The 12,786-nt window shown below is 42.9% G+C and overlaps 1 protein-coding gene across 1 annotated transcript; it reads left to right on the top strand.

Annotated features, from left to right (window-relative positions):
• Positions 1-2,989: 2,989 nt before the first annotated feature.
• zufsp (zinc finger containing ubiquitin peptidase 1) lies at positions 2,990-12,260 on the top strand (the record flags this gene model as incomplete). Its single annotated transcript, XM_080742885.1, has 11 exons — positions 2,990-3,506; positions 3,662-3,763; positions 4,143-4,202; positions 5,978-6,088; positions 6,204-6,313; positions 8,893-9,061; positions 9,539-9,727; positions 10,191-10,356; positions 10,839-11,002; positions 11,714-11,934; positions 12,200-12,260. 11 exons carry the CDS (start codon positions 2,990-2,992, stop codon positions 12,245-12,247), a joined length of 1,857 nt encoding a protein of 618 aa, XP_080599011.1. The 3' UTR covers positions 12,248-12,260.
• Between the last annotated feature and the right edge of the window lie 526 nt (positions 12,261-12,786).

Below are 12,786 nucleotides of genomic sequence, written 5' to 3'. Positions count from 1 at the left end.
TAACCATAACCATAACCTTAACCCTAACCCTAACTCTAACCCTAACCCTAACATTAAACGGTGGGACGGCATAGCTCAGGGGTAGAGAAACTGGTATTAGAGCACGAAGGGTATAAATCCCGAAGGGTTCCCAGTTCGAATCCGGGCTCCCCCTGAGTTAATGTCGAAGGGTCCTTGGGCAAGACTCTGAACCCCTAATTGCCTCCGGTGAGTAGGTTGGTGCCTTGCATGGCTTCCTCCGCCACCGGTGTATGAATGTGTGTGTGAATGGGTGAATGTAATGCACAATCTATGTAAAGCGCTTTGGATTAAAAGCGCTATATAAATGCACCATTTACCATTTTAACCTCAGTAAAACAGATGCTGAGTAGCTAACCTGCCGACGCTGGTGAAAACGAGCGCTCCTTGCCTTACTCTCCTAGAATTTAGAAACTCGCGCCCCGGACTCATTTTTGAAGCTTGTGATTGGCTGAACCGGACGTAGGGAGCGCTCCGTTGTAGTCTCTTGGACCGCGCGAGGTGCACCAAACCCCAATTATCATTGCGTTTATCGTGCGCTTGCCCAGGCCTTACGGCCTGGGCATAAATAGAACGATTGCATTCACCACGGCTTCGTAGTGAATGCAGGCGCTCGGGGGCGAAGAGCAGGACCAAGGTCCGCTGGCCTTCGCGCCGCTTGCAGTGTCGTGGACAATAACTGTGAAAACGAGCGCTCTATGCCGTTTCCATCCATCTTTCCCAGTGGGATCCATAATCACGCGCTCCTGACCGCTGCAACCTACGATGAGACGATGGTGGGTCGGCAGTGGTGACCAAATCACTGCCCATCGCCTCCTCCTGGTCAAGGCCAACTCCTCTTTAGTTTCCTGCTCCGACCACCAAAACCTAACTCTAAAGCTTAAGCCTAACCTCAGTAAAACTAACGCTGGTGAATGCTAACCTGGTGAGTAGCTAACCTGCCGACGCTGGTGAATGCTAACCTGGTGAATTTTAACCTGTTCGGACCAACGGGAGTTCGAACCATGGGGCAGTCCCCCTCTAGAAACTCTTGTTGGTTGGTTACCTCTGGGGAGGTATTGGGTGGGTTCTTCCTGAGCCGAGGTCTAGAGGTGACACAGGTGCGTAGAGATAGAGATCTCCAGTACAGTGGAGTTATTCCTGTCTGGAGTTCTCCTTCGTCTCACCAGCCGCACCTGTATCCCCTTTTGTCCACACTTGGTCCTGGCTTGATATATTTTGGCCTTCTGTGTTCCTGCAGGTCTTTTCGCAGTGACACTTCACTTCCAATGATTTGTGGGGATCTATCTAGTCAGTGGGTGCATCCCGCCATTCCGACATGTCACCACTTCGACATGTCTCCATTCCGACACTAACCCTATACCTAACCCTAACCTCTATGGAACTCCGACAATAAGAAGTCACTGTCGGAATGGAGAGCAGCCCTCCTATCTAGTATCTACCATAGATCTCCACAAAGGAGATGTGTTGTGGAGATCTATATAGATCTCCACAAAGGTGAGTCAGTCGTGGCATGTGTGTGGCGCTGACTGAACGTAAACCTATGCCAGAATTAGACTTGGATCAAGACTATAATCAATGTTTATCGCGTCTGACTTTTCTTTGGATCTACACCCCAGTGCCTAGTCTACAGATTAAAACACAATGCTTTAACAGCCATTGTATTTGATTGCATGCTCATTGCTCAATCCCATACACAAAACATACAGTATTTCAAGAAGCTGCTGGAAGCCAGCACTACTTTGACTAACCACAACATTATAATGATTCACTAAAGTGAACGGCTTTCAGTTGCTCAGGCATCATCTACTGCCATTCGTGTTTTAGCTAAAGCAGATCAGAGCATAGCTACATATACCAAGCTGTACCAACTACCAAGCTTATGCCATGGCATCATGATTCTATAATCCATCTATATCAATCAGATGGTCATAAGGTCAAGGGTGCTGTGCCTTTCAAACTCAAATTTCTTTTAATGTTTATCAGTGAGTTTTAGATAATGTTGACAAAAATGTTTGGGTACATTCTGTAACATTTATTGAATATAACCAAAACACAAACATGATACCCTATAAATAAAGCAATTTGGCTAAAAGGTGTTGAAGTTTATGCAAACTGTGCGACTGATGCCTTCACTGTTTTCTAAGTGTATAAACCTCATTCCTGGCCTTCTCCAGGGCGCGGCCATTGCCTCTTACAATGCACGTCCTATGTTCACTGGTGCTAGATCCCGCCAGAGTGTGTTGCTTGATACTGTATGTCTCTCTGAAAAGAAAAAAAAAACATTGTAGTATAAAACATTTGGGAATAAGTTGTGGCTTGTAATGATCGGGTCCAATATTTACTTCAGTGCCCATGGGTCTAAAGAATGGTTCAGAAGCTGTGTTCACGTTCACTCTCACATTGAATAGACTCCAACCTGCTTCCGGTCTCCTAAAAACGTGCCCGCCACAGATACGAGAAGTAAACCGGAGATGGCAAGTCTTGGTATTTCCATCTTGGGTGTGACTCCCCACCTCCCCTACTCCCCTACCTGGCCACGCCAACAGTGGGCATGGCCAGGAATACGGGGAATAACTCAGACCCCTAAAAAGAGAGAGTTATGACACTTACGTCAACTCCCATTTTAAGCGTGGAAAGCGGACGTGACGTCACTATTTAGCGTACTGAAGTCAGGTGATATTCCTGCTGCTCTTCAGCCTCGTCCAACTCCATTGTAACCAATTACGTGAAATAATAATGTTGCCTACCTTGGAGAGGCCTGTGAATGCGTTAAAAGGGTGAAAAAGACGTGATTTATCTACTTACAATACCAGCGAGTGAAATACAATGGAGGTGGACAGGGCTGAAGAGCTGTAGGAATGTCCCCAGGCTCCAGCGACGCCACTTCCGGTCTGCGGCGAGATCAAAGCCACTCTCCATAGACTGCTCTGGAATAACCATGTGTCTCTTCTCTCCCCAGAGACCAATCATGCTGACCTGTGAGATCTGCGGGGAGGAGCTAGTGTTGGAGGAAGACATGAAGACGCACCTCCTGCTGAGCCACTTTGAGAACGAGATGAGCTGCCCGCTCTGTTCTTTATCTGGAGTTTCATATGATGAGTTGAACTTCCACATGGACACCGCACACCCAGAGAAGCGCGACACGGCACAAGAGTCGGCTCGTTTCACACATGGCTGCTGTTCTCCCACAGGAACAAACTGTAAGCCCAAGCACATCAGAGATTTGTCCCAGCGCTCTGAAAGCGAGACGGCCCCTTCGCAGTCTTCTGGAGACAGTTACAGTTACGTAGCAGGAACAGGAACCTCACCTGTTGGTGAGGGTTTGTTGACTGCACCTCTTACCCCTCCAGCTATGACTGCAATGAGTACTAGAACAGCTCAGGGCTCAGAACAAGTCAGACACTGTGATGATGGCACAAACGCAAGTGGAATAATATCAGAGCACTCCAAAGCCAAGCAGAAACGTCTGTCCTCTCCAAGAAAAGGTGGATCATTATTTGGCTTATGGTGGATTTTTTTCACATGAAAGAAACCGGCTTCCCTTTCTTTTCTTTTTTCATATTTGTTTTCCTTTCCATTATAATTTTAAAGTAATTTTCTTAACCTGTTTATCACTATACTTTGTTATATTATGTTACAGAGAAGCAGTTCCCATGCCCCATGTGTTCAAAGGTCTACAATAACTGTTTGATGCTACAGGAGCATGTCGAGTTGCACCTTCAAGAGCAGAACTTAGCTGAAGGTGGGTTTTGGATCTTTATTACCACACTGCCTTTAAGAAACCGTTCTATTCAAACGGTCAGCAGTGTCCTAGCAGGCTCAGCACTGCTATAAGACCAAATATCATACGCTAACTGAACATAACGGGGACTGTCCCATTGGTCGAACTCCTGTTGGGTCGAACAGCGATGGCAGGTTAGATAATCACCCCCGACCGTCGGCAGGTTAGATAATCACCCGCGTCACGGTTACTGAGGTTAGGGTTAGGGTTAGAGTTAGGCATAGTTTTACTGAGGTTAGGATTAGGGTTTGGGTTAGAGTTTGGTGGTCGATCCAAAGGGTGTTCGACCTAATGACATGTTACCGAACATAACTGATCTTCATTTAATCTTTGTTGTCAGGTGCGGGCCTAGGGGCTTCTTCATCAGCTACACTGCCACCATCATCATACAATTTCTCAGGTTTGTCTGTTGGTTTGATCATAAAAGTATCAGCTAAGAATGCATAATCTAAAGTGTTTTAATCTGGGCTTGACATTTACATTGAAGAGAGAACAAATAAGACACTTTCACCCTATTCATACAAGCCCAGTCAAAGCTATCCCATAAAATACAACACTGACCAAACACTGTCTTTTCAACAACCATGTTTGCCAGCTGTTGAGGGCAATACAAGGTTTACTTACAGTATATAGCACATTTCAACGACAATTCAAACTTGTGGTTTATACAAAACATTAAGCGTAAAGACAGCATTAAGACCACAAAATAAATGCATTATAAAATGACACTAATTATGTTTTTATATAGCTTAAAAGGGGGAAAATGTATTAAAATAAAAACAGTAAAATGCAGTTGCATTTTACAGTTTTTATTTTAATAAACCGAAAGGTCTACAGCTTTGATTTAAATGAACAGAGTTGTAGCAGACCTGCCAGTTTGTGTGGTGCATGAAATACCGAATGCTCCCTGCTTCTCCATGTTTAATTTTGAGGGACCGAACGTAGACCTGAGAGGTCTGGATGGTTCATGATGTGAAGTTCAGAAATATTTTGGCCCTAAAGTTCTGTGCTTTATAATATATAAGCCAACAACAGTAGTATTATGAAATCAGTTCTTTGACAGACAGGGAGCCAGTATAATGATCTGAGAACTGGAGTAATATTATAATAATTGTTCTTCCATGCAAAAAAATAAAATAAATATATATATATATATATATATATATATATATATATATATATTTGTACTTTGTCTTTGTTTAATTGACATTTCTGGCACATCGAATCAATGTATTTATTTGTAGTATATAATCATAAGACTTGGGGACAAGTATAATATCAGATTATACTTGGCCCCATCTAAAGTGTATAACACAGAGTGGCCACTAGAGGGCCTGGTTTCCATTCATTTTCAAATGTATTAGAGAAGCAGTAAATATGAGGTCTATAAATATAAATCAAGAGGGGTGCACTGAGAAATACTTGATGTTCACATTTTGTATCCCCCCCCCCCCCCCCCCTCTCCCTCTCTCCTTTTCTTTTAAAAGGGAATAGAAAAAGCATTATGCTAAGTAATAATTTGTCCAAAAGCTTTCTTCCGCGTGTAAACTGATCTTTATCCCCTGATTAATAACAAGAGAGAAAGGTACAGCATGTGCAGATCAAGTATTTTAGAGCACAGATCTCCTTATTCTTTGTGATGTCTGCAACTGGTTTAAATTACCGTAGTTTATATTACATTATTTGGGAGAGGGCAGTGACTAAACTCATCCAGATAAAAAAAAATAATGTAAGAGTTTGGGTGTTCATGCATGCCATGCTGAGTTCCTATTTAATAATACAGCAGTATCATTTTACATATTGACTTACTTTGTGAGGGGGACAGTGACCTGTTTCTAAAGACATTAAAATGCAATTTTTTAGTCATGTTAGTGAGTGCTCTCGTGAAACATGTATCTAACTGCAATCAACAAAGCCATCCAAATTCAGTCAATGTCACACATTCATAACATAGCTGTAATAACGAATCGATCTACTATATTAGTTTACATTACCTGCATGTATTTTACAGAACAGACCGATGCCAGATGCAATGCCAGATGCTTGATTACGAAGAAATTATGTAAATAAATAAAGAAACCAAATGTAATACACAGTATATACAGTATTGGCCAAACTGATATAACGGCCTTGGTCTAATTTGAACTTAACATAACTTCCCAATTTTCTTCACAGGTGAGAAGAGCTATGAGTGTCCCATGTGTTGTTTAGTTTGTTCAGACAGCTCCTCACTGCAAGAGCACGTGGAGCTGCACTTAGAGTATGGTACAGCCACAACCTGTGCAGGTATGAAATGTCCCTCCCTGTGTTACTTTCTGGTCTAATATCACTGTCAACTTACAGTATACTAATTCTGAGACTTTTCTTCTAATATATATAAATGTTTTTTGTGTTACACTAGTTAGCCCGAGCTCAGATCTGAAGCTGGCTAGACAACTGCAGGCGGAGGAGGACCAGAGGAGAAGAGAGCAGGAGTCCAAACAGGAGGCAGTAGAGTTCAAGAAGCTGCAGGTCTGGATCATGCAGCTGGCTTTCATCGTCTGGCATCAGCACCATATTAGTGTGATTTAGAACGGGTACACATTATTGTGTATCATTATTTTATGCTTTAACTATTGAAAAATAGCAGATATACAAGCTCACAGCGCGGCACTCGGTGCCGCGTTGCGAGCTTATAGATTTGCTATTTTTGAAAAATCGTGAAAATTATAATTTTGACCCGATTCTATAAGTGTCTTTTGAATCCTTCTAAGGTTTTTTGAAAAACCTATCTTTCTATGTCAGCAATCTGGCCAGCCATCGTCAAAGAAAAGGTCCTTTTCACTTAACTGGAGCTCAGTTAGTCTGTTAGAATAAAAGTAGAAGAAGCGCTGCGTGAGTCCGTGAATAGGCTAGTACAAAAGGCTGAAAACAGGTGCTCTTTGGAGATGGTAAATATATTTAGGCAAAAAAGATTCTAGTTCCATTCCATTGTAACAAGAAATCACACTCGTGTGAACTGAGCGGTGGTGTGTGTGTGTGTGTGTGTGTGTGTGTGTGTGTGTGTGTGTGTGTGTGTGTGTGTGTGTGTGTGTGTGTGTGTGTGTGTGTGTGTGTGTGTGTGTGTGTGTGTGTGTGTGTGTGTGTGTGTGTGTGTGTGTGTGTGTGTGCCCCCTGTGTGTGTTTGTGTGTGAGTGTGCCTGGCCTATGCCTGGCCTATCCTGAACAACAGCGCCCCTCCCTTAACATGTGTGGTCAGAAAAGGTTACTGCAGGCTACATACCCGGAGACAGACAGACAGACAGACAGACAGACAGACAGACAGACCCACACACACGGCCACGTATAGGAGCGTTGTGACCACCGCTCAAAAACAGTGCACTGATAAAGTGGGGAACTAAGAAGAATCCAAGGCAGCTCCGTTCAGTTCAAGGTAGAAAAACAAATGTATTTAGCTCATGGCAGCATTAAAAGAAGACCAACGCGTTTCGGCCTCGTTTGGCCTTCATCAGGGTCCGCTAGCAATGCCTCTGTCATTGCTAGCGGACCCTGATGAAGGCCAAACGAGGCCGAAACGCGTTGGTCTTCTTTTAATGCTGCCATGAGCTAAATAAATTTGTTTTTCTACCTTGAACTGAACGGAGCTGCCTTGGATTCTTCTTAGTTCCCCACTTTATCAGTGCACTGTTTTTTGTTACAATGGAATGGAACTAGAATCTTTTTTGCCTCAGTTAGTCTGTTCTTGAGAGACTACTATGTCAGTGGTTTTCATGTGAAGGACCCCCAAAATTATATGAATCTGTCCACTCCCCCATCTCAAAATATTTAGTTCCAGGGACCACCCAGAAGCAAAATTTGAGTTACAAACCTTCGCTTTAAAAATACATATATTCAAAAATTTGCACACATTTTCACAACTTTTTCAAAAATAGCAGATCTACAAGCTCGCAGCGTGGCACTCTGTGCCGTGCTGTGAGCTTGTAGATCTGCTATTTTTCAGTAGTTAAAGCATTCAATAATTCTAGGCCTAAATGGGTTAACATACTTAACCACTTTGCTTAGTTCATCCTCTGATGATAATCGAAGATAAGCCCATTCACTCCTATGTAAAAACTCATTGGGATATTCTTTTGTGCCGTCTGGGCACAAACAACAGTTTTAGATTCATTGTGATCAAATATGTATTTAAACAGACTAATTAGTTTAACGCTAATAGATTGGACAACCATTATAATTAATTTTGGGCTGTTGCAAACTGATGCTGTGTAACAGTTAGTCACAATGTGAGGTTATAACTGAGTGACTGTAATAACATATTGTTTATTTACACGTGTGTATGTACAGCATGCTGTCTCACATGGTCTCCCATTGGTGTGTGCACATGCATGATTATGTGGTCTCTTCCTACTATGCATGTGATGTGCATGTGGGTATACAACATTTTTAATCACTTGCTTTCACAAGGCTTTTTTTTAACCCATTTAGGCCTAGAATTATTGAATGCTTTAACCAGTGAAAAATAGCAGATATACAAGCTCACAGCGCGGCACCGAGTGCCGCGCTGCGAGCTTGTAGATCTGCTATTTTTGAAAAAGTCGTGAAAATGTGTGCAAAACAAATCTTTGAATATATGTATTTTCAAAGCGAACGTTTGTAACTAAAATTTTGCTTCTGGGTGGTCCCTGGAACAAATATTTTTGAGATGGGGGTCCGTGGCCAAATAAGGGTCCGTGGCCAAATAAATATAATTTTGGGGGTCCTTCACATGAAAAGGTGTGAGAACCACTGACATAGTAGTCTCTCAAGAACAGACTAACTGAGCTCCAGTTAAGTGAAAAGGACCTTTTCTTTGACGATGGCTAGCCAGATTGCTTTCATAGAAACATAGGTTTTTCAAAAAATCTTTGAAGGATTCAAAAGACCCTTATAGAATCGGGTCAAAAGTCTAATTCTCACGATTTTTTAAAAATAGCAGATCTACAAGCTGGCAGCGCGGCACTCTGTGCCACGCTGTGAGCTTGTATATCTGCTATTTTTCAATGGTTAAAGCATAAAATAATGATACACAATATAGTGTACCCGTTAATATACAGTATATATGGTGTGTGCAGAAGCAGTTTGGATTGGATGGCAGCGGGGGCTATCGCAGGCAGATGGAGCAGACCATGGAGAAGGCTGTGTCCAGAGGACTCATGGCCCCGGCCGACTTCCACAACAGCAGGGCTGATATGATGGAGGCTTTGGCCTCAGGGGTTGATGATGGCAGAACCAGAACTCAGGGTCAGTGTGTGGGGTTCGGGTGTTGTGATTCAGGTTGTTCCAGCACGTTAGCTCAGGTTTATACAACCTCTTGGTTCTGAGAAGCTTACAGTGTGTGAAATGGAGCTGTAGCTTTATCTTTCCTCTGGTTACTAATCACTTTACCTTTTTTAAATATTTTTCAAATAGCCAAGCTACATCGACCCGCTATGAGCTTGTAGATCAGCTATTTGAACTATTTTTAAATGTGTTTCAAAATAGTAAAGAAAAAGGCAAAGAAGTTTAGGGATGTTGACTGATGTACCCTAAGGGCACTAGGTCGGCTAGCATTTCCCACCACCGAATCTCTTTGGGAAATAATAGCACATCTACAAGCATTGTGATGTGTTTTGAGCTTGTAGATCTGCTATTTTCGCCAAATGTTTGCCCCCAGAATAGGGACACGATGGTTACGAACCTAATTCTTCCCACATATTGTGTAATTCCTGTGTCATGTAGGTATGCTTGGTGCTTTATCTGATTACTACCAGAGGGAGGGCAGAGACTGTGCCCATGTGTGGCTGAGTGCTGAGACAGATCACTACTGCTCCTCAGAGGGGGACAAAGGCTGGGGCTGTGGTTACCGCAACTTCCAGATGCTCCTCTCCTCTCTACACAAAATAGAGACATTTGCTGATCGTCTGCCAGGTATGAACACTTGTGCAATGTTTTCTCACAGATTATTCTATCTGCCAGATATTCAGAAACGCTTGGGAAGCTCTCGCCGAGCGCCAGAATCGCACAATGATCTTGTCGCAGAGGCTTTCACACACAACGAGCAAAACCTCAGCGAGCAAAGCCCGATCTTGCGTCGGATCGGGGGTTTTGTTGGCGAGCGCCAAAAATGGTCTGCGACAGAATAATCTGATAGCAAATATCTTGCAGTGTGTACAAGCCCTTAGGGATGTCCGATATTATCGATTTAAGGGCTGTGTAGTCTAGTATTGGAAGTGTAGAACACTGTCTACTGTCCAACCAAGATGCCAGCCTCTCTAACAAGGTGATTTCTCTTCACCTGTCTGACTGCAGTGGTATTTCCTTCCTGTATGATTCAATTTAGCAACTCATTGCTGAATTCCTCCCATTTGCTTGTCTCAATCTCATTCTCCAGAAAAGGCTGTTCCCAGCATCCCTCAGGTCCAGAGTCTGATCGAGGGGGCGTGGCGGGAGGGCCTAGATCCACAAGGTGCATCCCACTTCAACCAGCGGCTGCAGGGAACGCGAGCCTGGGTCGGAGCCACAGAGATCTACGCTATCCTCACCTCCCTGGGCGTCAGGTTAGACTGTCTCAGACATTGTAATGCACTCACTTAGACCGACTTACACCGACCTACAAGCTCCCATTGGCTACGTTTACATGCACAACATTTATTCATTCAGAATGAACTCATCCCGAATAAAGATTCATACCCAACTGTTTATATGGAACCTGAATAAAAGTATTCCTCTATCCTCATTTGTTTACATGACCAGAGCATTCATTCCCAAGTGGAATATAACTGTGCATGTAAACGTAGCCACGTAGATTGGCTGTTTTTGACAAAGAGATTTGGCTTTGCGGGAAGACTGTCTGGGTACAAACTACAAAGAAGTGTACTCTATAGGGCTTAGAAGCCTGCTGTGGCAGTGAAGTGGTATTGGGTGGTTAGTGGGTTAGTGGGTCAGTGAGCGTTGAACTAAAAGACATGAATAAACACTATCAGTTTTTCTTTTCTGTCCAGAAATATATTGACAGTATCATATGACGTGTTGTTCACAGGGCCACCATCATAGACTTCCACAAGCCCACTGGCCCAGCAGACACCCATCCCAGGCTCTTTGAGTGGGTGAAGCAGTACTTTTCCATGTCTTCTAGCAGGGGCACCAGATTACCCCCCCGCGTAATACACACCTCTCAACCACCTCTGTACCTGCAGCACCAAGGTACTGGATTCATAGTCCTATGTTTATACGTTATGGCTAAAAATAAGCCCTACCCCATATTGATGTTGGTTATATTATACTTTATACAGACATTGCTTCAGCCAATGTTGGTACATACTGTAAAAGTTTTTTATGTCTTCAGAAATGGCTATGCATGATGATAAGTCTTATTGGCCGGGTTTCCCAAAGCGATTTTAGCCCTGAGTAGCTCACGCATGGTCGTAGAGACCTAGCCCTAAAACATGACAGTCGCTCACGACCGTCATGTTCCCGGGTTTACGTGGGTTCGGGCAGAGCGACTTATTTAGCCACCTACAACAACATTCAGATTTCTCAAACAAAGTGCTTGTTGTCCGATCGTTTTCTGCTTTCCCATGTATTTCCGGACACATTTTTGCAAGGCCCCGCCCACATCTCAGTGTCCATAGATGGGGTTGGTGTGCATATAAATATATGAAATACATGGGAAAACAGAAAACCATTGGATAAAAAGGCTTCTTATTAGAGAACACGGAGGACACAGGTAATTATAGAATGCCGTACCGTATTTAGACAGGTGTGAGACTTTATTAAGCACCTTGTTTGTGAAATCTGAATGTTGGTGTAGTTGTAGGGGGCTAAATAAGTTGCTCTGCCCGAACCCATGTAAACCCGGGAACATGACGGTCGTGTAGTATGTTAAGCATACCGTATGTCCTCCATGCTGACCAGGTCACAGCCGGTCCATTGTGGGAGTGGAACAGAAGAGGAATGGGAGTCTGTGTCTGCTGCTCCTTGACCCCGGCTGCTCACCTGCAGACGCCAGGAAGCTACTCAGCAGGGACAGTGCAGTCACAGCTGTTCGCCGCATCAGAAAGGGTCCCAACAACCTGAAGCACAAACAATACCAGGTGGTGGCAGTAAAGGGCACATTGTCACCTGAGGAAAAACGGGTAAGAAAGCACATTACGCTTGTTTAAAAGAATGCTACCTTAAGTTGAGGATATTTTGCTTTTAGGCTATTTTAGATTTTTTAGAAAGAAATTGCTGAACCCACAGGGGTTGGGTTAATTTCAGTTAATGCTGACCAAGTCAATTTTAAATGCTTGAATTAGAATGAATTAAAAAGACCTTGCATTTGATTATTTATAAGGGTAAGTGATCGGTTAACTGAATATATGGGGATTAACAATTTTTTTGTTTTGTTCTGTTTTTAAGATTTGCATCTTGAACTCGAGAACATTGCGATCTGAGAGGATTCCTTGAAACTGGAATGCAGATGTCTTTTGATTTTCACTGTGAATGTAATTTTTATTTCTTGCTATCAGTAATATTTTGATTCAATAAATTGTTTTAACATTTTAAGATTATTGTGTGAGTGTGTAATTATTGTATGCGTAAAGCTGTGAAATTGTTGGTGTGGTTATGATGGGAGAGGTAGAAGAATGAAGACAACTGTCTGTCCTCAAACAAAAGAAAAACATGAGGGTTTCTCTCATCTGGGTTTCAGATATAGATGAGACAAAAAAATCACTGTGTATGGCACTACTGGCACACACTCAAACAACCACTTTGAAAACGTGATAATCCCTAGCCAGTAGCCACATAGCACATCCTGAGAACAGGACATTTTATGTTTTTATGGATGAGAAAGACACTGTGATCCAGATTATGTGCTAGCCACTGGTTGTCCATTTCAACTGTTCTTTTGCTTAACAAAGGTATTTCTATTACACTTTTACCCAAAGAAAGCAGGTGTTACAGTATGTACTATCAAGATAGCACAGCGGCATGATTGACGTGAA

The sequence above is a fragment of the Nannobrachium achirus genome (assembly GCF_963921795.1).
Source record: "Nannobrachium achirus genome assembly, chromosome: 2".
NCBI classification, from domain to species: Eukaryota; Metazoa; Chordata; class Actinopteri; order Myctophiformes; family Myctophidae; genus Nannobrachium; species Nannobrachium achirus.
The sequence above is the reverse complement of the archived record's forward strand: the minus strand, read 5'-3'. Positions and strand labels throughout refer to the sequence as shown.